General features: G+C 41.1%; 1 protein-coding gene and 1 non-coding gene across 2 annotated transcripts in view; both read right to left on the reverse strand.

Annotated features, from left to right (window-relative positions):
* Positions 1-1,009: 1,009 nt before the first annotated feature.
* The window catches only part of phip (pleckstrin homology domain interacting protein), a 39,267-nt gene continuing 14,458 nt past the window's right edge, over positions 1,010-25,818 (reverse strand). Inside the window, exons 14-40 of the mRNA XM_069514680.1 lie at positions 25,160-25,316; positions 24,257-24,391; positions 21,453-21,581; positions 21,059-21,284; positions 19,948-20,094; positions 18,149-18,332; positions 17,916-18,018; positions 17,650-17,787; positions 17,416-17,513; positions 17,083-17,290; positions 16,565-16,675; positions 15,635-15,742; positions 13,384-13,508; positions 12,728-12,810; positions 12,530-12,641; positions 11,047-11,108; positions 10,773-10,928; positions 9,599-9,719; positions 9,375-9,500; positions 9,129-9,204; positions 7,725-7,784; positions 7,423-7,575; positions 6,988-7,140; positions 6,686-6,897; positions 6,362-6,594; positions 5,553-5,699; positions 1,010-5,453 (exon numbers count right to left, since the gene is read on the reverse strand). Of these exons, the coding sequence (XP_069370781.1) occupies positions 4,744-5,453; positions 5,553-5,699; positions 6,362-6,594; positions 6,686-6,897; positions 6,988-7,140; positions 7,423-7,575; positions 7,725-7,784; positions 9,129-9,204; positions 9,375-9,500; positions 9,599-9,719; positions 10,773-10,928; positions 11,047-11,108; positions 12,530-12,641; positions 12,728-12,810; positions 13,384-13,508; positions 15,635-15,742; positions 16,565-16,675; positions 17,083-17,290; positions 17,416-17,513; positions 17,650-17,787; positions 17,916-18,018; positions 18,149-18,332; positions 19,948-20,094; positions 21,059-21,284; positions 21,453-21,581; positions 24,257-24,391; positions 25,160-25,316 (4,273 nt within the window). The 3' untranslated portion in view covers positions 1,010-4,743. The remainder of the gene's footprint in view (positions 5,454-5,552; positions 5,700-6,361; positions 6,595-6,685; positions 6,898-6,987; positions 7,141-7,422; positions 7,576-7,724; positions 7,785-9,128; positions 9,205-9,374; positions 9,501-9,598; positions 9,720-10,772; positions 10,929-11,046; positions 11,109-12,529; positions 12,642-12,727; positions 12,811-13,383; positions 13,509-15,634; positions 15,743-16,564; positions 16,676-17,082; positions 17,291-17,415; positions 17,514-17,649; positions 17,788-17,915; positions 18,019-18,148; positions 18,333-19,947; positions 20,095-21,058; positions 21,285-21,452; positions 21,582-24,256; positions 24,392-25,159; positions 25,317-25,818) is intronic.
* trnaf-gaa (transfer RNA phenylalanine (anticodon GAA)) lies at positions 8,407-8,479 on the reverse strand. The gene has a single exon. It is a non-coding gene; the product is annotated as a tRNA-Phe (tRNA).

Here is a 25,818-nt window from a genome sequence, read left to right on the forward strand (position 1 = left end):
ACACGGTGGGGTCAAAGTAGAGCAAAAACACGTGCTGCTGCACAAACTTAATGGAAATACACGTCAAGGAAAACATCGGTAATCATGGCTCTTACCTCGGGTTCAATCCAGTGTTTCCACCTGCTACCCTCCACACATTGTGTAACAGGAAGCAGAACAAACACTTTCACTCCTCTTGTTATTTACATAAACCTCCACCTGTTTGTCTTCATTTCTGTCCACATCATCGCGCCGGTGCTTTCTGTCCAATCACAGCAGCCCACGTGCGGACCTTTAGCGGCTCGACACGTCAGGACGGAGTCGAACCCGCGAGCTGCGGTCGGAAAAGAGTTTGTGACACAGGGACGCTTTGACGACACTAGATGGCAGAGTGAGTCACGCCACTCTGTTTATTTTATGCTACATGTTACTTTATTGACTTTCTTTACAGATCCTAATTTCAACTTTCATTCCAACTAGAATTGTTTGCCTCCTCCAACCAATGCACTTTCAGTTTACTTATTGTTTCTCTCACATCAATATGAGGTCAGCATGGCCTTTTCCTTTGACCTCTGAAACCTAATCAGGCAAATTGAGAAAATGTGAAGAACAAGTGAATATTTGTGCAAAATTTGAAAAAAAACATTCCCTCCACGTGTTCCTGTGATGTTGCATTCACAAGATCAAAAATGTGTTTCATAAGATCACTGTAACTTTGAAGGATTTCCTGCAGGTTTTCCTGAGATGTCATATTCGCAAGGCAAAAAGTGTCTTTGACCTTTCCCAACAAAATCTGATTAGTTCATCCATGAGTCCAAATGGACGTTCCAAGTTTTTTTAAATCCCTGATGGCATTCCTCAAGATATCATGTTGACAGATATGACGACCTGAACACACAATGCCTAACACTACTGCCGTCAGTGCAAAGGCAGAGCCAAACTTTAGAGCTTGCTTATTTAAATTAAATTAATTTATATCTGTAAAAAATCTTTTTTGAAATGATCCCAAAAAATAAACAGGAGGTAAAAGTGAATATGGAAACACAACTGTTTATTTACTTAAAATATTGGTATTAACTAACAGGACAGCAGTACTCCCCTACACATACATTCTAGCTTTATGCTTCTTTTTTGCATGAATTCTTTTATATATAAAAAGTATCCAAACTGACAAAGACATCCTGCTCACTCAGTTCATGTGAAACAGACCCCTTCCCTTCCTGTTCTCTTCTTTTCCAGCCCACATCCCTTTAAAACTTAAAAAAACGTCCCAAAAATGCTTCCCAGTGGCTCACATGCAGCCACTTCATACAGGCACACACACACACACACACATACGCGCACACGCGCACACACACTATGACCTTTAACCTCTGACCTAAGACTGTGGTGCCTGGTCAGAGGCCACAAACTGCACAACTCTGCCACAAATTTAGCACAGGCCTGTGGTGAATGGATGCGTGTGTACATCAGCATCAAAATACAGTTGGGGGGTCTGGTAAAAGTAAGAGGGCTGACCTGAGGAGCTGAGTCAAGGTGGAAGACACTGATACCAAAACCTAATGAGGTCCACTCTGTGAAGAACTACAGACAGGGCAGATGTGTGTCTGAGAGCATAAGTATAAATGAATAAAACATTTCTGGCTAATAACCAGTAACTTGATTTTAAGGCCCCTTTGTAATGATTAGAGGTTTTACATAATCACTAATGGTTCAGGTCACCTGACCAGCAACACTAAATCAGCTCTTTTACTTTTACTTCTCGAAAAAATACAGGCAATGTAGGTGCTTTGATTCAAAGGAGCAGATGCTAGTATACTAAAAAAGTTCAATTTCCATTTTCATATGATGAACTTTATCATAATTTGACTGAATTTCAGTGGGAATTTAGCAGATAAATACTGCACATCCCTCCTTATCTCATTATTAACATGGGATGCAATGCTCTTACAATGCAGGCCAAAGAATGCCCAAAAAAAATCATAACTCAAAATGTCTCGATACTCGTCAATATCCTGCAAACATCTGGGATTCTCATGAGCTGTGCTTAGAAGCTGCAGACCTGCGCATGTAAACATGTTTACAAGTGAGCTCATATTCCAGCTTTGAGAAGCCTGGGTTGAAAATTTTGTTCCAAACTCTAATCATCATGATAAAATGTGCATATATGTATTTACCTTTATGAACCTATGAGGACATAATAGATCGATTTATGATGACAGTCATTAACAAACACTTGAAACCAACAAAATTGCCGCCCACAAAGGAAATCATTTCATGGGCAAAATTATAAGCTTCCTAATTTGAAAAAAAAACAAACTAAACTATTATAAAATTTACTTTGATGTCAAGAGTCATGAGAGACAATGTCTCTGTTGTAGGTCATGGAATAAAGCTCTTCATATACACAATATAAACAAAGTGTCAGTGAGACTAGACCGGAAAATAATAAAATGTGAGTTTTGAGTGTCCTCAGATAATTGCGGCAGAGTGTTAAACAACCAGTCCAGCGGTATCACTCCACAGATCCAGCCACTTCAACATTGTCCGCTATGGCGAGGACACAGTCGGACAAACCTTTGACACACTGTACGAGCTCCACACACTCACAGTAGAGACAGTAAAACTAAAAACATTCAAAAGCCTTGTTCTAAAAGTTCAGTGCCCAAACACAGAATTTGGCATCAACAAAACAAAAACAATGATAAACAGATGAGATATACTTTGAATAATATGTGACAAGGAAGACGTGAAATGAATCAGATGTGTGGAGATGCTACCACCAAGTTTTCCCCAGTCAACCCCCACAAGTGTCACGTTTCAGCATTCACTTGCTCTGTGCTGGGGTGGAAACAGAAATTATGTTTCAAGTGGAGCAGAGGATGCCATCTGTAGAAATTCACTTCATTCGCTGTCCACAGAGAGAGAGAGACATAATATGTTTGTCTCCTGTCAGACTGCTCATTGTTCTGTCTTTCCTCAGACTCCTGTACCAGCCCGCCAGGTCCAGTGCGATTCTCTGAACCTGGCGACGAGCAGAACCAGGATGTCAGGGGGAAAAAAATGAACAAAGCAAAAAAGAAATTCCCCAAAAAGGAGAAAGTGAGGATATTATGCCAGAGTAGCGAAGGCACACCATCAGAAAGATGTAAGACTTGTCTTTCTCTCTCTCTCTCTTCTTCCATCCAAATTCAGTCCACATCGGTTTGATCTGGCTCCATCCTGTTGATGAGAAAGTGCTAAAACATGCAAGACATAATTGTGTGTGTGTGTGTGCATGCACGCACGTCTGTGGTCACCATAGAAACATATCAACATTTGAAAAAGTTCCTTTTTATATGTTTACAGTTTTAAAATACGCAGGGTTACTCGCTCCCTAAGACTGCATTGATAACCGCTCTGTGGTAAGTGCATCTCAAAGCTAGTCACCCAAAGCTCCGCTCGCTGTACCTTAGGTATAAACTGACAATAGGTTGGTTATAGGATAATATACTGACATGAATAATGGTATGTTTACAACAAGAGTAAAGTCTTTTTTCAAACTGCTATAAATACATTTTCTTTGAGAGGTTTCACAACGATCAAACTGTATGCCACTGTTTGTACACTACTGTTTGTGAAAGTGACACACCCAGTTGTGTTATAAAAACACACACACTCCTTCAGTTACACACAACATAAGTTCACACACATACAGGCACATGTACTTTGCAGGGCAGAGGCCAAGCACGCTCATACACACACGCATACACACACACACACACTCCAGAGACATAAAGGCACAAGGTATTGCTAATGTTGAGGACGCATTGAAACGTGATCTAAAATGAGTCCTTTCACCCATGCATCCTTTTTCACCTCCTCACAGGAAAAACAGCTTCTGGGGAAAAAAAGTGATGCTTCCTCTTTCTAACATGCAAAACAAAACTCTCTCTCTCACACACACACACACACACACACACACCAATAGTAAACAGAGCCTATGGATCTACAGTACCTATACAGGTACACCATTTGGTATTTTAGCACAGACAGACACGCTCAGGTCAGCCAATGTGTAAGACTTCCAAAACAGAGAGCCGATCGTTACGTACAAATCTTAGAAAAAGCCAAGAAAGGGTTGTATAAAAGAAAAAAAGAACAGGAACAATGATGACAGGGGCGAAAGATGTTGTCAGGCCAGTGCTTGGTCTGTTGTCCATCACAGACCAAACAATTTAAGCTCAGCCGGTGACTTTTTTCATCCTAGCTGAGAAAAACTTGAAAAGTTTCTCTGAAATAGTAAGACAGAGATGAGATGCATCCATCTCTTCATGACTTTTTCAAGTACTAAAACTCTGTCCAGTCTGTGACACCCAGCAGTGTTTCAGGTGAGACCAGGGCAAAGAGTCGATCACTGGACAGAAGCAGGTCACAACACCACCAACTACGGGAGTCAGCGAGCGTCTTAACAGATCCAACATGGACCAGTAATGTCAGAGGAGCTCGAACAGAAGAACATGCTGAAAGCCACTGGTTGCCACAGTGATGTGCTCACTGGGCAGACAGGAAGTAGGATTGGACAGACCACTGCGCTGTTGTGTCTCTCCGGAGCCACAGCTTCAAATAGCAGCAGCTGAGCCAGTGGCCGTTCAGACATACACACACACGTACGTGCACAGAAATGCATACAACAGCAACATGACTTCCTAGATAGCCCCCTACTCATCAAATGCAAAGACGTCAGGGCAGTCGGCCTCCTCCTCACATCTTGAATTTGTGTTGTTACCAGCCAATCAGGTTGGCTTTGGCCTTCTCTGTCAGCTTGCGGACGCGTCCCTTAGAGGAGGTGCCGAAGGTGATCGATGAGTCCTCAAACAGCAGCTGCCTCTGCTCCTCCTCAGAGTCCTCCTCCATGTACCAGGCTGACCGTCGCCCCTGGTTACGTGTGCGCATAGACCCCCCTTCACCCTCCCCTGCCTCCTCCTTTGGAGACTCCTTGCGATTGGATCGTTGAGGGGCGGTCTGTGGAGGAGCGGTCACCTCCTCATTGGCTCTTCTGCTGCTCCTCCTCAGCGGTGAGGGCTCTGGTGACTCCGTGGGAGGAGTTGATTCATCAGTTCGTACCAATCGGGGCCGGCCGCGCCGTCTAGGCGTCGATGGCACGCCAGAGTCTGACAGCACAGATGTTTCCTGCGCAGAAGATGCCCCACCTTCGTCTCCTGTGGAGTGGTCGAGCTCATCATCAGGGGTGGAGCTCCTGCGGTTACTGCTCCTTCTCATCTCCTCCAGCTCCTGCTTGCTCTTCCGGCCTCTCTTTTTGCCAGGGGGGCGGTCTTGAGGTCTAGAGGGGCTTGCTGGCGTCGTGACCTCTGGAGGACTCACCGGTGGTTCTGTTTTGGACTTCCGCCCCCTCTTTCCCATCCCAAGGGTCACATGACTACTGTGACCATTCAGGTGGGCTGTGCTCTGAGATGAAGGGCTGACAGGAGAGCCTGAGGGAAAGACATTGAGTCACAGAACAAAGGAATTAGTAATACTTCATTTTTAACATTAATCATAAAGCCTCACACCTAAGTGGTACCATCTCTTACCAGGCGTGTGTCGTACAGGTGTCCTGAGTTTCCTTCGGGTGCTTCCTCCACTGCTACTTTCTGCAGCTGGACTGGGAGCCACCTTTTCAGAGACCGCTGGTGTTGAAGCTGACACAGAGTTGTGAGTCCTCAGCGAACGAGTCGACTCTGAAGGTGGAAGAGAGATATATAATATTTTAAGTAAATTGCATTGTGAGTTGCGATTAGTTCTTGATTATATATTTGCAGAAAATTCCCTGTTGTTTTCCTGCGCTATTACAGTACACTAACTCTACCTCTGAAGCAGTCTATATAAATGTGAGTCACTGTCAATTCTACTTCTATCATGTTAATATGAGTCAAATTGTTTAGTCAGTATTAATGACTAATATAGCTAATTAGTTCTGAGCTCAAGCTAACGCTAAATTGCCTTGTGCAAGCATTAGCATGAGCCCCATCCACAATAAATTTAGCAGCTGCTGTTTTGTTCTTTGGAGCATTGTGGAGAATTAATGGTTGTGGGTCCATATTTGTGTATTTATAAGTTATAAAAGTGTAACTGTAAAAGGTTAGCAGGCTGTACTAAATGAAAGTTAATGGAAATGTATTTATTACTTGCTAGTAATATTATATTAGTTATAACAGAACCACTGTTTCGGTGTTGTACAAAGAATTGCTAGAGATTTGGGGGATATTAAAAAGTGTACAATTTTGTATGAGGAAATTAAATCAAACATCATTCAGTCCAGCGGAAGTTCACATGTTCACGTTCACCAAAAACATGAGCACATTAAATTATTTTAGCGCCAACACTGTATGAGAGATCTCACCTGTTGTGTTGCTTGTGGAATTATGTGAGGAGGATGCGGCAGGTGGAGAATGTGCAGAATGGCGTGCTGCACTGCGTGTTCGCCCGCCAGCCGGTGTATCTGCCTTCCCGTTGACCAGTTGGGGCGGCTGCTTTTGTGGAACACTCTGTCTCAGCGAGGAACTTCGAGATGGAGCTGGTGATGGCTCCCTTCGTGCCGTCACCCTCGATGATACACGTCTCTTCCTTTCTGGGCTAAACGCAGCAAGGGAGGAGAGAAGACAAACTATCAAATCCATTGCACCAAAAGAGCTACAATCAAAAAGATAAATGTCCTTTCTTCTACCTGGATGCAGTGCTGCTTGTGGGAGACACGCTCCTCCTCCTCCTCCTCTTCATGGCGTGCCTCGTCTGTCTGTCTGTCGTGTGTCGCGTCTGTCTATCTGTGCCCTGTCTGGTCAGTTTTCCTGTCAGGCCGTGGATTGCCTTGTAATCGGCCAAGATGGAGCTGACATGCTCCTCAAACAGAGCAGAAAGCCTCAGACTCATACTGTAGATCTGGAGAGGCGGTAAAGGACAAATCAATTGTTGTACTTAAGCAGAAATGTGTGAATTGTATGTGAGTGTGAGTGTGTGTGCATGTCTCACCCGAGACTTCTTACTGGGCGTGTACGCTTTGGAATTACTGAAGATGAGCCGCACGTCTTTGCAGAGCTGGATGGGAGACTGGTACTTTCCTTCTGTTAATGTGTTGAGAACGGTTCCAAAGTCCATTGGAGACTCAACTATTTGCAGGTAATCCTGAGAGGAGTGATGTGAACAGGATCGAGGGTAAATGAGAGGAAGAACAGAGTAAGAGGAGGAGTTAGAGATTGGGGGGAGGTTTCAGTTTGAGTGGACTAAAAAAACGACCAGCAAAGGAATTTCACCCTTCTTCTGTGAATAAGAGAAAACTCAACGACCAGAATATGTGAGTGAAAATGCAAACTATGATCATAGCCAAAGGAGTTTAGTTTTGTTTGTTGAGTTCACACGTCTGCACTACGACAAAGAACTTTTAAAGACTACTGTTGTGTTATGTACCGGGTATTCCTGTATGTCCACGGGTTCTCTGAAGGGCTCGGAGTCTTCACACTGAAAGATCAGGTCCAGCAGCTCCTTACAGCGCCCCCTCCATGCATGAGGGTCGTAGGAAGGAGGTCGGGTTCGCAGTTGGCGCTGCATCGGTGGACGTCCCTACATAAAGAATGACAATACAATGAAGTAGCTGATTATGCTGGATTATGTTACAGTGGACTAACGTCCCATGTAGAAAGAGAATTGTTAGATTTTCAGAAAGCAGGGTGGAATGTCTAGGATCGTGCAGATGCTATGAGATGTGCTACCTTATATTTTCGTGTGGACGTTCCAGGAGTATTAGTATCTTCATCCTCCTCATCCTCATCCTACATAAGAAAAAAGGAAAAATTGTCTTGTGATTCTATTATAGGCTGCACTAGAATAAAAAACACAAATCACATTATGTGTTCTGTCCTCTTCAATGAAACCAAAAATCAGTTAATACATATTTTGTCAAAACTGATTTCGGCCAGAATCTGTCTGCTTGACTTCTGCTTTGTTTAAGTATAAAATTCCAGTGAAAGCACAAACTGTTCTGGCACAAACATCGGACATTCTCTGGACTTTTTATACATGGTGGCTGGCAGGAAAAGCTCCAGAGCCTCTGACTTAGCGATTCACGTTTACAGCATGTCTTAAAGCAGCTCAAGTCAAAGCCAACCAGAGAGACAAGCACTTCTAGCCAGAGAAAAACTATACAACCCATAAGTGATGAAATAGTCATATCAAAAGTAGTGATTTACTGTGTGTATGTTGTCTCTAAAACTAAGCACCTCAAAGGTGGAGCAGAAGTTGTGCGTGTGTGAAGTGGGGTGACATTGAGTGATGAGCAAGACTTTGTTTTGATATGGCCTTTATAACACATAGGGGCTAAAGACATCCAATATCGATAGACCACGTCCCAGACTATTAGGGACAATAAGAGCACAGAGATGAAAACTCATCATCTGCCGAAACCCGGGATCAAACCAGGGACCTTTAGATCTTCAGTCTAACGCTCTCCCAACTGAGCTATTTCGGCACGCTACTCAACTACAAATACTACATTTTATGAAAGAAGGCAATAAAAGGAATGCACATCGCAAGGTATAGGGAGGTCAACAAAAACAAAGTAAAACCTCCACACAAAACCTGACAAAGATCCCACTCGAAACATTTGATTAAACTCTCTGAGGCACGGAGTGGCACACTCGTTTTTTTTTATTAACATTACTAATAACACTAATTACAACCAACCTAGTTTAGTGTCCATCACTAACTACCACCTCAGCTTTTATCCAGAGTTAGATTCTTGTGTCCGTCTGTTCAACAACTGAAAACTTTTAACGCTTTTTTCTGCGCTTCATCGTGTCTGAAGTGACTGCTTACTGCCACTGTGGGGCAGTGCAACAACTATGTAACAAAAATGTAACAATGTTTTAAGATATAATTCTCTTGGTGATCAAAATGTATGTGTCTGTGTTTAATGTATTATACATATCACATTTGCAGCATCTTGAGGGGGGAATTAAGAAATTTGTGTATGAGAGGCAAAGTTTTCAATAAAAACAAAACACAAAAACAATATTCTGTCCTGGTGACAAATCACGTAATCAATACCAACCATTTATTTGATTAGAATAGAAAAACCAAACACATTGTTGTGTTAAAATATGTTCACACAAACACACCTCATCTTCAGAGTCAGAGAACGTTGCCTTCTTCATAGTTTTGTACAGGGGCATGAGGTCGGTCAGACTTTGGTCCCTGAACAAGAGAAAAAAAGAGAAGAGCAGGAAATTCACATCTGACAAATCAACCTTTTTTTTTTTGATCGACCCTGGGCAGTGGATGTTTCCCTTTTTTTTGTCGATATAATTTTCTTCTTAAACAAAATGCAGGTTTATGAGTGAAAGATGCACATTTAACACACTCACTTAATAAATTGCAGCATGAGGTCAGAGACGAACTTGGCGGTAGTGACTATGAATGATCCAGGCTCGTTGAACGTTTGCGCGTTGTGTTCAATGTAACGAACTTCCCACATCAGAGAGGACAGTCGTCTGAGAGGAAAACACACAATTGCAGAGCATGTTAACAATCTTCTTTCTACGATACACAAATTCTGTATCTCATTAAAACACAACTTAATGGATGTTACCTGTAGAAGCGGTTCACCAGCCTTTGGCGTATAGTGCTGAGGTCAGTGACAAAGGCCACTACTGTGCAGTACGTGGGGTAAGCCTGGTGGTCCACTGGAAAGGCAAATGGCGCCGCAACATCTGAGGGTTGGCAAGTGGGAAACGTGGAGAAAAGATAGGTGAAGAGAGGATTATTACTGGGACACATTAGCAGAAAGAGCTGAGCTTTTAGTACAAACCAGTTTCAAGACTAGAGGGGTGTTAAGAGAGCTCATACCTCCACAAGGGCCAACAGGCTCCTAATAAAACTACATTTAAATTCACCAGATTCAGATTCTTATTGGGATCAGCAACAAATTGCACACACTCATTAATATCAGTCCCCTACATATACACAATTTTCATCAAGATCTATAAATTACTTTCTGAGAAATCATTGAAAATGTTGAATAATGTATCTTGCAGGGTTGAACAAAGTGACAACAAATCCTGCATACGCCCCCTCATCGGCACATAAATCTAATGAGGTTTTCCCCAAGTAAAACCACATCTGTCCAAAAGTTTTTAAGTAATGCTGCTAAATAACTGACAAACAAACGGCACTGAAAACATGACCTCCTTGGCAGAGGTAATAACAGAAAAAGGCAGACTTTGCCATTTATGATGAGGGTGAATAACAAAATGGCAGACAAAAGGGCTCCTTCATTCAGACATTACATTAGCAATATTAACTTTTATCCAGTTTTCCTACCTGTTTTGATGTTCAAAATGCATCAAAATTATTATAAATCCTGTGTGTGCCAACTGCAGCACAGGGCACATGGGTAACAGGGAGAGATCTAGACGGATTACTTGTGCCAAATGTTTGCAATTGTACGTCTTTTCCACACATTTTCAGTAGAGGGTGCCCTCCACCAGCTTTCTTCAATTGGGAGGTTTGCAAAACTTTCCGCTGTGCCTAATGTGACATAACATCATTTAACAGGATTGAGCAAGCACTTCAATACCTGGCTCAATGTGTTAGCAGCTTATTCCTCTGAACATATGGTGATCTGAGGCTCTGTTGATGGGCTCAGAGTCGTGACTCATGTTGTGAGGACTCGCCTTTTTACGAGAAACAGGCCCTGTGTCTTCACTTCACATCCCTGATATAAGCAGACTGTTATAATCGCATGGTGATGGGTGACGTCATACCGAGCGTGCAGAGCTGGTCGATGGCTTTGATGATACGTTCACACTCGTCTGGGCGTGTGTGGGAGCCCCATTCTCCGTCCATAGGGACGTAAAGCAGCTCCTTCTGCTCGTCTTCTACCAGGGGGACGCTCAGGCCCAACTCGTCAGGGAACGTGGCTACAAACAGAAGATTGCAAAACTTTCAGAATTGTATTTTTTTTGGAGAGAACTTGTTCAGTTTAGATTGTGTATTGTGTGTATGTCTGAGTTTGTGGGTGTGTTTTAGATAACCCACCATCATCTGGAATCATCTCCATATCCCAAGGACTCATCTTCTCCGTGTCTCCATTGTCCCAGCTGGATGAGAAATAGTTTTGATATGAATCATCGACATTCATCAAATCATCATCTTGTCATTTCTTAACCGTTTGACATGCCTTACTTGACGTGCTGTTAAAGTATAGATGTTCCTTTCCCACAACCTAAAGCAGATTTCATTGTCTGACAAGGTTTTTCAAATAACCTGTGATCATAAAAAGCTCAGTGTTGAGAGAGAAAAAAAACAACTCTCAATTGATAACATGGCTATAAACGTCTTGTCACTGTTGGGAGAAGTCGATCAATAAAAAGCAACGTGCAGCATTAGTTAGCGTCATTGTAAACATCAAAATCACTATTCAAAAGTGTCGTACAGGACAGTTTGATGGAGTTTCTTGAAAGATTCGAGCTACAAAGTGTTTATACAGTTAATGAGGAGGTAATGGCGGCAAAATCACAAGCAGCCATTTGTCTGCATTCTGATAGATTTGTTCAAGCAGACTAAGTACTGTTAAATGTAAAACATTTAAATAGATTGTTTGAGACGTCTTATTTCATCAGTGCCAAGAGACCACCTGTACACTAAACAAAGATGGAACTGAGACAAAATGATTCCTAAAAGTAAATGTCATCAAATTTCAGTTGCAATTTCAAAGGATTTTAAAGTCATGGGGCTTTGGAGTAATTCTATTATTAGGCGTTCAGCAAATTAGTGATGCATTAGTGTGCATAAAACAAGAATAATGATTTTATTACTCAAAGATTAAAATTCAAGATTTCTATCCATATTCATGGTCTGTATTTTGCTGTTCACACCTGGTATTAACATCCGTCCTGAGAGATCCGACCATAAGGAGACAACGGTAAGTGTGTGTTCACATCCTGTCATAACATGAGTCCTGAATGTGTCTCCTGTGACCACTTGTGATCAGATCTCACTTCCCTGCTGTATATTCAAATAAATATTTCGTTTCGTTTGCTTAGACCAAATGATGTTGTTTTTACCCAGTGACTTTACAGATGTGTCCAATGTCTTTCATGTGTGTCAGTGTGTGTCATTTGGTTCATTGTGTGCTGAGCGCTGACCACTTGTGATCCAAACACTCAGGACGGATGTAAACACCAGGTATGAACAGGACCTATGAGTGCATTTACAGTTTCATCACATCGCATTTTATTGTTGTTCCCAGCAATAATCATATATGTACGGTTGGTATTTACCTTTGTCTCTATCAGTATCACTACTAAAAGCAAAACATAATTTATCACCACCAGCAGAAAGGTTTCCTTGTTGTTCTTACCTCTTCTGCCTGTGATTGTCATGTGGGGTAATGTAGTCAAACAGATGCTTGGTTCGATGTTATTGATATGGATTGTGGGTTGTGTTCTGTACTTTTAATGGGATTTGACATGAAACCCTACTACAAATAGAGTGAATCAATCCCAAGATGTGTTCATACCAGACATTGTAGCACTGGAACAGGCTGTCAGGATACTGGGACTGGTAGGGCTCCTGGCTTTCAATGGTCCCAAACCACCAGGCATCATCTATCACTGACCGAAACCTGTCACCTGCACAGACATCACAGGGATGTTTACATGAATTGAACTAGAAAACGAATGTGGCTTTTCTTTGTGCTTCAAATAATGCTGCTTACCTATACTCCACTGTCTATTTCTGGCATTGTCATACTGCTGTCGCAACACCAGGAAGTCGATTACATCAGGCATGTCATGGTATCTAAAGAGAAATGTTCACAACTTACTACAAGAAAGCAATGAAAACATCCGTATTAACAGTGCTGTTCAAGTTAGAAGTTAAAGAGAGTTTAACATTCTCAAACATTGTTTTATTCTATTAATTTATTATCATTATATTTCTTTGTTATATGGTTTTGATAATGACATCTTAGAAATCATTGCAGAATTCTTTCTTAATAAATATACATCAGCTGATATATCGGTATCAGGATATCGGTATCAGGCACTATTTTTCCAAATCAATATATGTGTCAGTTTGGGCTGTAGCCAACATGATAATCAATTTAGGAAATCCTGTCATATTTAAACTCAACAGAACATTTAAGAGTTTAGACTTGAACTTTTGAAAATGCTGAGACAATGTGTGTGAATGTGTGAATTAAAAAGTTAATATTAGTACAGGATATGGCACACAGTAAAACAGCATATGTACCGTCTAACAAGTGTTAACACTTCATGTTGAAAGTTGAGATGTTTCACATGTTTGATATGCAGTGTCATTAAACAACTGTGCTGCTGAAGCTCTTGTGTGGAGACAAAGCGGAATGCTTACTTCATGGAGAACGATCCTCCGGTGAGTTTGCCGGTGTCAGGGTCCAGGAAGGAAAGTTTCAGACAGCACAATGTGGGCAAGCCTACCTCGTACTTAAGTCCAACTATCTTCATCAACTCCTGCTCCTGAACACCACAAGTAAAAGAACAAATAGAGCAAATGAATACAAGCAGTTTCTTCTGAAGAAAGATGTATTATATAACCTGCTGGAAGCTGTTAGGGTTACCATAGTTCTATGCACTACTTCTCACTTTCTATTTTATCCGATACAGGTTCGATAACTGCAGTGCCCTTTACTCCGGTATCAGCAAGAGAAACATACAAAGATTACAGCTTTTACAAAACCTTTGCTGCCGGGCTTTTAACAAACACTAACAGAAGTGACCACATGACACCAATCCTTGATCCATTTCACTGGTTACCTGTGAGTTTTAGAATTGATTTTAAGATTTTACTGCCTGTTTTTTCTCAATTGGTAACACTTTATGTTTTTGATTTTAACTACATGCATCATCTGTTTTATCGTAAAGTACTTTATAACTTTGGTGATGCTATTGAAAATTAGTATTACTATCCTACTACTATGATTGGAGAGTGATTTGCGTTTGTCTGTTTGCATGTCTGGCTACTCCGCCACCGTGGAAAACAACCGAGGAAAGAGATGACAACCATCAGTCGAAGACAAACATCAACAGTGCATATCATATCTCATCACTGTCGGCAGGCTGTGATGCCAAACCCAAGATATTCGAGTGTGAATAATAACAATTCTGTAGTTATCATTATTATCGATAGATTGTCTTTTCAGTGACGTTTCTGTTGGTTCAGAGAGAATGTTAGCAATGCTACATTTTGCCAAGTTTTCCCAGCCTAGAATAGTGATACTGGAGACAGGGGATTTGACTCTGCCATGCCGTGTTGTAAAAACCACCAAAAAGAGGATATAGAAGAGGATGCTGCATTTCACACACTACAGGCAACACAATCACAAAGACTGCACACTGTGCCTGCGATGCATTAAGGTCTGCCATCTGCACTGAAATTGCTATTTCTCCTTCCTTGTGGAAAAGAAATGAAAAATACAACACGTATAAAACAATCCGATAAGTTGTTGCTTTTAAGAAAAGTGTTTGATGGTGTTTCAGAGACAGTTTCACATTCAGGGATGAAACTGTCCATTTCTCTTTTAGTGTTAAGACATTTTTAGGACTGAAAAGGGGATTTAAGTCCACGTGAGAGTGAAACTAGACGAGTGTCTGTGATAAAGAAGAAATACTGGTAAAAGTTTGGATCTGTGTGAGGACCTTTTTTCTATTAATCACATTGACTGTATATAAAGATGGACAACATAAAAGCTCCACAAAAGTAAAGATAAAGCATCTCGGTTGCCACCTGGTGGCCGGTTGCAGTATGAGTCCAGTCGCCTCCATGTTAGTAGATGGGACATTAGCCAAACTGAAAAGTCAAAGTGTATGTCAAATAAATGTTTCCCAAAGATGGTCTGTATCGTTGAAGATAAAGCTTAACAAAGGTGGTTATATTTCTGGTAAAGTATATAATTATAATGTTTTAAATGCTATAAAAACGGGGTGAAACTAAGACTGACTTATGACTGGTCTACCACTAGTATCGATGAGACCTCGCTACTGCACCTTCATCCCTAAACCACTAGTGCAAAGACTCAAATGCGCAAGAAGGCAGAGTTTGTATCCAGGATATTTTTGCTTCATATCTGGATGGTCGGAGGAGGTGGAGACACGTCGGCCATCTTTATATACAGTCTTTGATTAGGCCTCACACAGTGGGTTAAGAATTGGATTTGAGCAGTTGTGATGGTTATGATTAAGGTAAGGTTGCAGCTACATAGTACCAATGGTCTTTCTATCCATTACCTTGGAAATTCAGCACCCCTACAAATGAAATGTCACTGAAAATACTACAGAACCAGAATGTCACATCAGATCAAAAAACAGGATCCAACATCAAATATTTGCTGCACATCTATCAGAAAGTTTTTTCTCTGTGATCTTCTTAATGAGTGACATTGTTATTATCTGAACTGTCCAAGTATAGTACCTCTCTGTTTGAAGCCTGGATTGATTTTTGCACTGTGATGTTTATTATAAGCTCCTCCTTGGTGGTTTTAGGTAGACGAGGAAAGAGACACTATAAATCTACAGATACATAAGATGTAAGAGCGACGTCTCTCTTCAGAGACCCTTATATCCGTCTCTGTCAAACTGCTCCTTACCCGAAGCTCCATCTTGTGCCACGGCTGCTTTTTAGGATTGATGCTGTAAATCTTCTTCTGTTTGGCCATCTCCACATAGGCTTCATGTCCCTGTCTGAAGTAGTATACCTGCGCACACACATAAGTTGCTTTCAGACACGCAATTATGGCAGACGTTTTCCTGAATTTCTCCAGAGGGGCTGTATGTGAGAACACAAATGTCAGAGTCATTTGCTCCAGACACTTTCCAGGAACTTTTCCTGCCAAGTCCCTGGTAAAAGGTTTGAGTGAGCCCATGTGAGAATATAGCAAAAAAATGTCCAAAACTAACAGCGCCTGAGTTGGACTGTCCATGATGTTTTTACACGTGACAGATGCAAAACATAAAAAATAGACGTCAGACAGATTTTTGCATTTTTGGCTAAAAGGGTCCACACTAATGTCACTGTGCTGTAAACAAAAACATGTGGGTTATATGTCACATCCTGCATCCACTGAAAGTTTCAGAAATGTTCCTGTTGACACGTTTGACCCGGCAGCATTTACGAAATTCGTGTCTCTCTTCCGACTTCATCTTGGCTAAGAAGATGGTCGAAGCCAAGTTGCACTTACATCTAGCACTTTGTATATATTTTTTTTTTAAGCTATTACACTTTCATGATTATAGTTTGGGTTTGTACCCCAAAACATTACACCTTTATCTTATTGGTACATTTCTTGACTGTAGAGTATGAATCTCTACTTATAATTTAAAGCAAATGGCAACATATTTGAGATGTTTTAGCTCCTGGGCATGGCAATCTCAGGCCCCCAACATGTCATTACCATTATAGCCTCATGGGGGCACTGTCTGTGCTGTACACTTTTAATCTTGTTGTTATGTAAAACATCAGCCTGTGTCTTTGGTGTGAGCAAACATGAGTCGAGGACATTGTAACAGAGACAGGGTACCTCGTCTCCCATCTGGGGTATGTAAGGACATCTCCGGGGGACTGTGTCTGTGATCCAAGCAGAAGGAAGCCACTCCTCCAGAGTCAGGCCCTGCTCCTGGAACTCAGTCCTCTGAAAGACACACATATGGGTCATGTGATAAATACTCAGTAACAGATCATTAAAAAATTAGATGTATTATTCAATACATAATTAAATAATACATTAATAATAATAGAACACGACTGTGTACGAGTGAAGAAACTACAAATACCATAAACTGTTGTAGTTAATATAGTGTTGCAATACATTGTAGTTAGTATTTTGTATGTATATGTATAGCATATAGTATATATGGTATATAGTAGAGTAACCTAGTAGAGTAACACTGAACGATTCGATCGTGGTCGACAAATATCTTTAAAATAGGTTTTAGTTAAAACAGTTACTTGTGATGGCTGAAAGCTGAGGGCTCATTGCTGTATCACACACTTATTCTTTCTGTTGCCACAAGGAGGAAAATAAAATTGTATTCGAACCTTCCTCTTTTCCTTTGGCTTCTTCTTCTTTGGTAACGCGCCGTCTTTGTCTGGTTTGTCCTTCTTCCTGTCCTTCTTCCCATCCCTCTTCTTTTCTCCATCCTCCTCAGAGCCACTGCTCTTCTTTTTTACTTTAACGCTCTTCTTGGGCGGTTCAAGGTTGATGCCTGCGTCTGCCGTCCAGTCCGAGTAATCACTGGAGTAGTCGCTGCAAATAGGACAAAGATAAAACAACCAGATGTATATGCTTGTGTTTTTATCATTTGGTCATGGAACATCCATGTATGTAGGAGATAGATGATAAATATGTGTGATATACTGTATGTGTCTTACCTTGAACTACTGTGGTCATCTGGCCAGGGCTCTTTTTGCTCTTCCTCCTTCTCCTCCTCTGAGGAATGGCCGTTGATTTGACGTACCTCAACCTCTCCCTGAAAAAACACACAATTATTTAACTTTAATATCTAATAAAACACTTGACACATAAAAAATGACCAGTTTTGTAGTAAACACACAGTCAGATTTTGAGACAGATCCAAATCAAGGCTGTCGCAGCAGTGTATCTACCTCTGAGGTGCTGTCATCGTCGTCTGCACCCTCAGCGCTCTGTCGACTCGTCTCTTCCATGGCAGCACGAGTGTGATAACCATGGTTACCCTGACTCTTCCGCCCCTCTTCAACGACACACTCTGATGTGGGATGAACCTGCACAACGGAGAGCCATCAATACAATGTTATATATAATTATTTTAATAAGAAATCATTTCCCTTAATTGTTGTAAAACAATAACATCTGTGTGCCTGTGTGTGTGAGAATGTGGTATTTCACTTACCCTGCTCTCCTTGGGGAGAGAGTGGATGGTGCGTCTCCTCCTCTCTGACTGATAAATATTGATTTCCTCCTCCCCTTTAGCCTCACGCCAGGTCACCTGCCTCCTGCATAATCACACACACGTGCACAAGGGCTTGATGGACATTAAAGCTACCACCACCAGGGAACTCATGAGGTGTTCAACCCTCCATAGTCTGACTTTATGAGTATTGTATGCATCTGTGTGCGTTTTACCCGACAGAGGCGTCTTCCAGCTCAGGTACCAGCACCCTGCGGCTCCAGGCCACCAGGTCTCCCTCTGTGGCCATCTGGCTGCGCGGAGCATTGCTGTGCATCTGGCGTACACCCTCGATTTGGCCGCTGCGACGTAGACCCACATTGGGTGGGGAGTGGACCTCTATTGGCGAACCCACCGATCCTGTGGAAAAGTAATGTCAAAGAAAGAGGAAAGCATTAAAAGGAGAGGCCTATTTTTCTGCCATGTTTCCATTGTTAGAAAGGATTAGTTTTGGGATGATGTTTCGAGTAGGTGCAGCATTTGATAGCACTTCATTGTAATAAATAGTAATAGAGAACTCAAATCATCTGAAAGGAAAATGTAATGTTGTAGCTCAACATTTCATTGGGAGTCGCCTTGGCCTGAAACAAATGATTTTTCATTTTCGATGAATCATTTGTTTACAAAATGTCAGATAAAGCTCAAGTTTACGTCTTCAGATTGTTTTGTCAGAACAACAGTTGAAAGCAAAATAGTAACCCTTAGATATTCAGTTTACAATCATGTAAAACAGAGAAAAGCATTGCATTTATACAACCCAAATAAAGACACAGATTCATGTAGTTACCCATTAAACAGGTAACCTTAGCCATAGCCCCCTGAGAAATTTGTCAGGAGCCGCCACTGTTAAATCTTCGCATTTGAGAGGGTGGAACCAGGAACTATTTTGTCGTTTGCTGGACAAAGACAAAGGGCACTTTCAGTCATACCTGGCTTGGTCTGGAGCGTCTGACTTTTTTAGTTTTGTCTGAACCACAATAACAGTTGCGAAAGGTGCCTAGAACCACAGTCCAGACCAACATACCATAAAAGGTGGTCTCAGACCAGGTAAGATAGAACTATGTCTTGGTTTGTTTGCAGCGGGAAAACACTTAATTCATTACAATGTAAAAGCAAAACTAACTGGATCAAATGTAATGATGTAACCAAGACATGAACCTTGGTTTGGACTTTAAGATGTGAAATTCCCAAAAACCATTAACCATTAAATCAAATACTTATTGATCACTCTTCTGTTGATTGACTGGTCAGTAATGGTTTCGCTCTTTCAGCATTAAAAGAGACTGAGAGAGAGACACAAAGAAAGATGAGAAAAATAATGATTCTAAACAAAGCAGAGTCTATAAAGATAAAGAAGACAGTCTCTTTCTTTTAGATTAAGTCAGCTAAATGCATTTACTGTACATTATGCTTTGAGTGCGTGAGAATGGATGAACAGAGCCACAGACACATGGGTGACTTTAATGAACAGTATGTTTGTGGATTAGCCAACATTGGAGCAAATCCCAAACACTCAGTTCTCTGTGTTCACCAACTCTGTTCAAATGTGTCTTACTGAACTTTTCAGGTTTCCTATGTAAATCAAAATGCTTGTTTTGCAAAATTGGCTTTTGCATATTTCATATGAAAAACCATTTACCAAACTATTTGACGACACACTAATTACAAACAAAGGGTTGGAAAGCAATTAAGTATGACTATGATAAATAAGCAGATATTATAAATGTTTTATGTTGTGTAATTTTTATGTGTTAATTGCACAAATTCATCATATCTGGATGTACACAGTACTTGCTTGATATTAACCTGTGTGTATACAGCTACAACATTTTTAACTCAACTAAGACAATTAATTGCCTTAAACTATTTCTTTGCTATTCCAAAGACGGGAAAATTTGTATTACACGTGCGTCGCATTAAAACCCTGCCCACACTACAAACAACATGACCTTCCCATCATGACCATAGCTCCCACCTCTACTGGCCATGCTGTTCACAGCAGCCGGAGCAGGGGCATCATTTGTTCCCAGTCTTTGGTCTTGTTCCTGCTGCAGCCTCTGAATCATCGTGTCCAGAGGACTGGGACCATCCACCGCCTGCTCGCTCACCACCTGGTTCAGGCCTGACAGACAGGAATGGAGGAAAAGAAAGAGAGTTAAAAGGTGAAAGAGAAACAGAGAGAGAGAGGAATCTGGTAGAATCAGATAAATCTAACAGGTATTACAGTCAGAGAGATTGCCACTGCCTCCGATCTTTCTACTACACTTTGCACTTCACAGTATGCTACCATCCACTTTACAGAGGAAAAGGCCAATAGAGTTTTCCCCAAATCCTAAAGAGTCCCTTCAATATCAAAAGAGATTTTTATTAGCTGACAGCAGCACAAGGTTACTGAAAGGCAAAAACTTCAGAGAGCCTGTGAAGATTCCTGTTTTTCCATCACCATTGTCACCTCTTTCCTTTAATATAACTGCATTTCATTAAGTCCTTCTTCTTGTTGTTTATATCCCTGCCAATATTTCAATTAACATTAATTCTGGTTTCAATTGTTGATTCTAGTGTCTCATTAAGAACGGATAACATTCTGAGCAACAAGTAAGCAGTATGCTCAGCTTGACAAGTGTCTCTGACCTCGTTCAGGTCTGGTATTCCACCTCATTTGTCCTAAGTGATCGTTCCACAAGTGGGCAGCACTAAGTACAGGTGTGAACGCACCCAAACGTGCATCCTGAGATCTGACCAAACCACATTACCTGTTGGTCTGGGACTCACATGGCCATATTGTTAGCTGTGGGAACACAAATGCATCCTAGGACACATGTAAAGGACTGCCTATTTATCTGAAATCATCTGACCCACCAATAATTTAATAGCTAATTGATTCACTCTATCTATATATCTATCCATCCATCCGTTAATATCAGGTCTGATCGGGGACTTTGACGAGCTGATAGACAGGCTCTGATAAGCCTCCTATGTAAACATCTGATCTGAACACGTACAAGAAAGCAAATGCCAAATCCCACTTCATGACCCCCGAACATGAAGCCACGATACTGCTGAGGGTCTGATTTCTGCCTCCGTACCTGAGGAAGTGACACCCATCTGTGGGATCAGCTGCTCGTCCCTGCAGCCCTCCCTGCCTGGCACCAGCCGCTGGTATCTAGGGGGGTGGGGGTTTCCATCTACATCCACCAGGAAGGGAGGGGGCATTAAGTGTGGCGCCTGCTGTGTTTGCTCATCCAGGACGTAATTGTTGGCATCCCGGATCAGCGGCCGATAGTCGGTGTGGAAGAACATCTGGTCCGCAATCTGAAGCAGAGGTGGAGAATAAAAGGTACATTTAGGTGGCACATTTTACAGCTAATCAAGTCATTGACAATCTGTCCATGTCTGATCTGAGGGCATCCTTGAGTGCTTAAGTTTTTGTTCAATATCAGGTATAGATACATCTTTATGTATGTGATCCTGTCGCCTTACCTTGTCGTACTTGCTGCTGGAGCCAAAGCCGAAGATGAGCAGGTGTCCATGGGAGTCTGTGGCTGCGAAATGCTGTCCATCTGGACTACATTTACAGTCAAACAGTGCCCCGTGTCCTTGGCCCTCAATCTATCCACAGAGAGAAAGAGGGAAGAGGATAAGAAGATATAGGGCTCATTGTAAATCACAGTATTACACTACCTGGCATCTGTAGTAGTTGTTTAAAATCCAAATGTCTGATACACACTATTACATGCACCTTTCAATGAGCCACATGAATGTCACATACAAGTGTGGCTCTACAAGATTTCAAATAACTTTCAGGTATTTTTTTGTGTTAATTCCATTTCAGGTCAGTAGTATTTCACATTTCTAGCAAACGATCATGAAATAGTCAGCATGTCTTGTGCAGAAAGAGAAGTAACAAGCACACAAAAAAACAGCTATAGAAACTGAAACTAACAGTTCAGACCATGAACTGCCTGATGATTTTAGTGTAACTGGGGGTTTTCCTTCACTTATACTCAACAGCTCCATTCAAACACAAGATGAAAACATCTTTGTCCCTTATTCATGAAAAAGACTCTGCATGTGCCAAACCTGAAAGACTGAACTCTCAATCCCCTTCTACCGCAGCTGAAGGGTTACTGCGGCAGCACAGATACAACAGTGTTTAAAAGAATAAGCAGTGTATGCTTGCATAAACAGACTTCCTTATTCCAGAAGGTGTGTTAAATACACGATGCAGTGGACAGGCTATGCTCCAATAAAGAGAAAAATAGTTCTGCATTTTTGAAAAGGCACTTACTTGTTGGGTGTTAGAAAAGACCACTCTCACATCTGTCAGTGTAATATACAACCTACCAGAGCTTACTGCACTACCACTAACAGTATTTTATTAATTTAGTTTTATTTGATATATTCTAGTTTTTCTATTGTTTCTTTTTTTCTATTCTTGCGTGGTTTTCTGTCTAAATATTTTGAGCATGGTTAGAGGGAGCCTGTGACCCAAGAATTTCATTGCCTGTGACTGCTGTATGTACAGTATTTGGTGTGCACAAATAAAGTCTTGAAGTCTACAGCTCACTAAAGCCATAAAAAAACAAAGATTTTCTCATTTTTGCAGCTGAAAAGTGCTGGTGGATTCAAGTAAACTGTCTCTTCCTGCATCCAAGCCTCACTTTTTAAGGTTGATCCGTACGGATCTACCTCTCACTGTTCGGAACTAATGTGAACAGAGGAAGAATTGGACAAGCCCCGCTCCCATCATTTAAATGTGGGATTGCTACGTTCCTGAAATACTTTTACCAAATACCATAACCCTTTTCACTTCCCAATAGCCATCAATAAATAAAGCTGTCAGACAGTGTGCGCGAGTGAGTTTTTTCCGAGGCATGGCTTTGAAGAGAGGGCTGATGGGAGGAGGTGGGATGTATCACAGAAATAGGGTGGCGGACAAAACCGTTGGGGTATGTGGCCACGAGAAAGACATATGACAATGGAAATACATCCAGCATGGCCACACTTTTGAAGCAACATCACCCTAATTTGTCTGTGGTGGGACTAGCACGGAAACCCAACAAACAAAGGCTATTTTTTATTCACTAATGTTCACATGCACATCAATTTCACCAGTAAATATCAATTATACTAGTTTAAAACTTTATATTAACATTGAACATCTGAAAGTTGCAACGGTCACTTGTTGTAATTGTTCTTCAAGTTCTTAAGTAAACAGAAAATAATGTTATATTTGTCTCCCTTTCTTTGTCGATCAAACAAATGATCCAAGCTAAAAACCATGATCTGATCTGAACCTTAGAATGTATGATCTGTTGACCCTCAAGAGTGCTATATTTCTTCTTATCTAAAGTAAACACGGTTAGTTCCCAAAATGCAACACTATTTCCTTAACTTTCAAACTGAAATCGTCACCAGGATTTGGGCGACTGACCAGCTCTGAGTGACTCACTTGTTTTGAGACTGTGATTAATGCTGTCCTTGGTTACCATAGTGACCCATGCAGGAAATGCAGTGGTGGCTTTGATAATTAACACACAAGATGAATATGCATAGCGGCATATATGAGTGCGGTGCAATGATTTCACTCACACATAATGAATTAAATGACGGAATAAATGCCATAACGAAGGTGAGAAAGTGAGACGGCAGAGAGAGAAAGAGAAAGCACAGAGGGGCGGGGGGGTGAGAAGGAAGGAATGTGAGACAAAGAGTAACGCTGGGAAACAAACCGAAAAGAATGTGTGGTGGGAAAGAAGCAAATATAAAAGGAATATTTTTGATTAAAACCACATATCTTCGCAGTCCAGAGAACAAAACATCAAACAAGGATAACCTGAGTGTCTTTTTGCTAATTCTCTGCATAACAAAACATGATAACATGTCACACAAAAGAGGAGGAAAATTGGATCGGGACCTGAAGAGAAAACCCTCTAACCATCTTTAGCAGGAAAAGGTGCAATTAAAATTCATTCCCAGGTTAAATGACTTTAGAAAATCATGGATATTGTACGGATCCAGATCTTCTCATCCGTGATGGAAACATAAAACCTGGTTAGACACAGTAATATCCAACCTTTTCTAACATGATGCCACAACGCACAAAGCATAAATATTCATTGTTGTTGTTTTTCCCATCTATGAGAATGACGTGCAACTTAGATTTGGTTCTTCACAGGCAACATTGTGTTTATTTGCTGTAACTTTGGTGTAAAAAGAACATTTTACCTTCAGTGTGAACAGCCAAGGAGAAGTGAGAACGACAGTGACAGTGAGAATCTTACCATGTTGAAGTAGGATCGGATCTTGGCGCCTCTGGCCAGGTCCCACACAATACAGTTCCCATCATGCCCCGCTGAGAACAGGATTCTTGGATCAAAAGGGTGTGGCTCCAGAACGAACACTTCATCCTCGTGACCCTGTCAATAAACAACATGAACGTCTGGATAAAGACAATTGTAAGAAATAAAGATGATTCAAGAGAAATCAATAGTGTTTTTATTAAAGGTTGATTTACACTTGGGCAACATTGAGCATAATTTGTGTCACTTGCTTTACTCTCTCTGTTTAAGTGCATTTTGACATCCAATAATTCAGTCAGCTACTAAAACACAAGCGTTGTAATGTTAGAAAGAACAGAATCCATATGATATTTGACCAATGTCCACTACAATCACAGGTCGCATGCCTTTAAAAGCAGCACTGTGTAGAGTTTCCAACAGTCCCTGCTAACCCTGCATTACCATCCCATAATAAGATAATGTATTATTATTAACTTGACAAATAAAAGTAGAAAATATATTTAGGGTAATGCATTTAGATTTTCAAGGTAAGAAATCAGTTTAAAAATCCACAGTGTATTTGTAAAAGATCAGCGATAATCAAAAAACACTGTGACATGGGTGGTTGGAGGGCAGCGCTTGCAAAACATTAACATGTGCAAAAATCAGTGATGACACTACTGCTGAGAGACCTAAAAGTTAATCATCACTCACACTAGTCAAAGTTAATTCAAGCAGCAACACAAGGAAAGCGTTAGTGAACTGTTAGAAGAAGATTGACACATAACCCTTGATTTAATCAAAAACCTCATAAACCTGAGTTAATCCTAAATTCATGCTTGTGTTTACTTTTGTCCTGTTACTTGTGTGTCTCTGTTTGTCTGAATGTGTTTAGTTGCTGCATACCATGAGGACATGGACCAGGTTTCCCGTGGTGGAGTTCCACACCTTCAGCGTCAGATTGTTGGCTGCTGTGATCACCGTGCTGTCATGGCGATCCCACGCTACCATGGTAACCTTCAGCTTGGTCACCTTGTCTTCCAGTGGAGGAGGGTTGTACTTCCTGAGGGGTGGATGTTGATGACAGGTTTTTTTCCAAGTTGAGATCAGTTGTGTTTACGTTTCACACAGAAATTAAACAAGAGAGCAAATCAAAGACATATTGTCTGACAAAAAACTGACATCAGGGATTCACCTGTTCATTCCTTTTTTACATAATTCATTTGGAACAAGCAAATCTCACACCTTAACCTTCTCTTCTCACCTGCTATGAGAATAAAGACATTTGTAAGAAATAAGCGGCAAGAAAAACCTGTGCTCACCAGAGTTCCACTTCATCTGGATCCAAAATCTTGAACCAATCTCATAAGTTCTTGAGAAAGCATGAAGCAGATGTAACTAACAAAAGCCTCACATTGGACGACCTTTCCTCCTCCACAAAAGAAGGCAATTCTTTTCAAAGTCCTGATACTTATGATAATGTGATGCTGATGAGCCAGAAGATTTCCTATTTTGTTTTTGAAACCTTTGCTCAAGTACAAATTAACAGGATGCTTCAAATTCCT

The sequence above is a fragment of the Paralichthys olivaceus genome, chromosome 19, assembly GCF_024713975.1.
Source record: "Paralichthys olivaceus isolate ysfri-2021 chromosome 19, ASM2471397v2, whole genome shotgun sequence".
NCBI lineage: Eukaryota > Metazoa > Chordata > Actinopteri > Pleuronectiformes > Paralichthyidae > Paralichthys > Paralichthys olivaceus.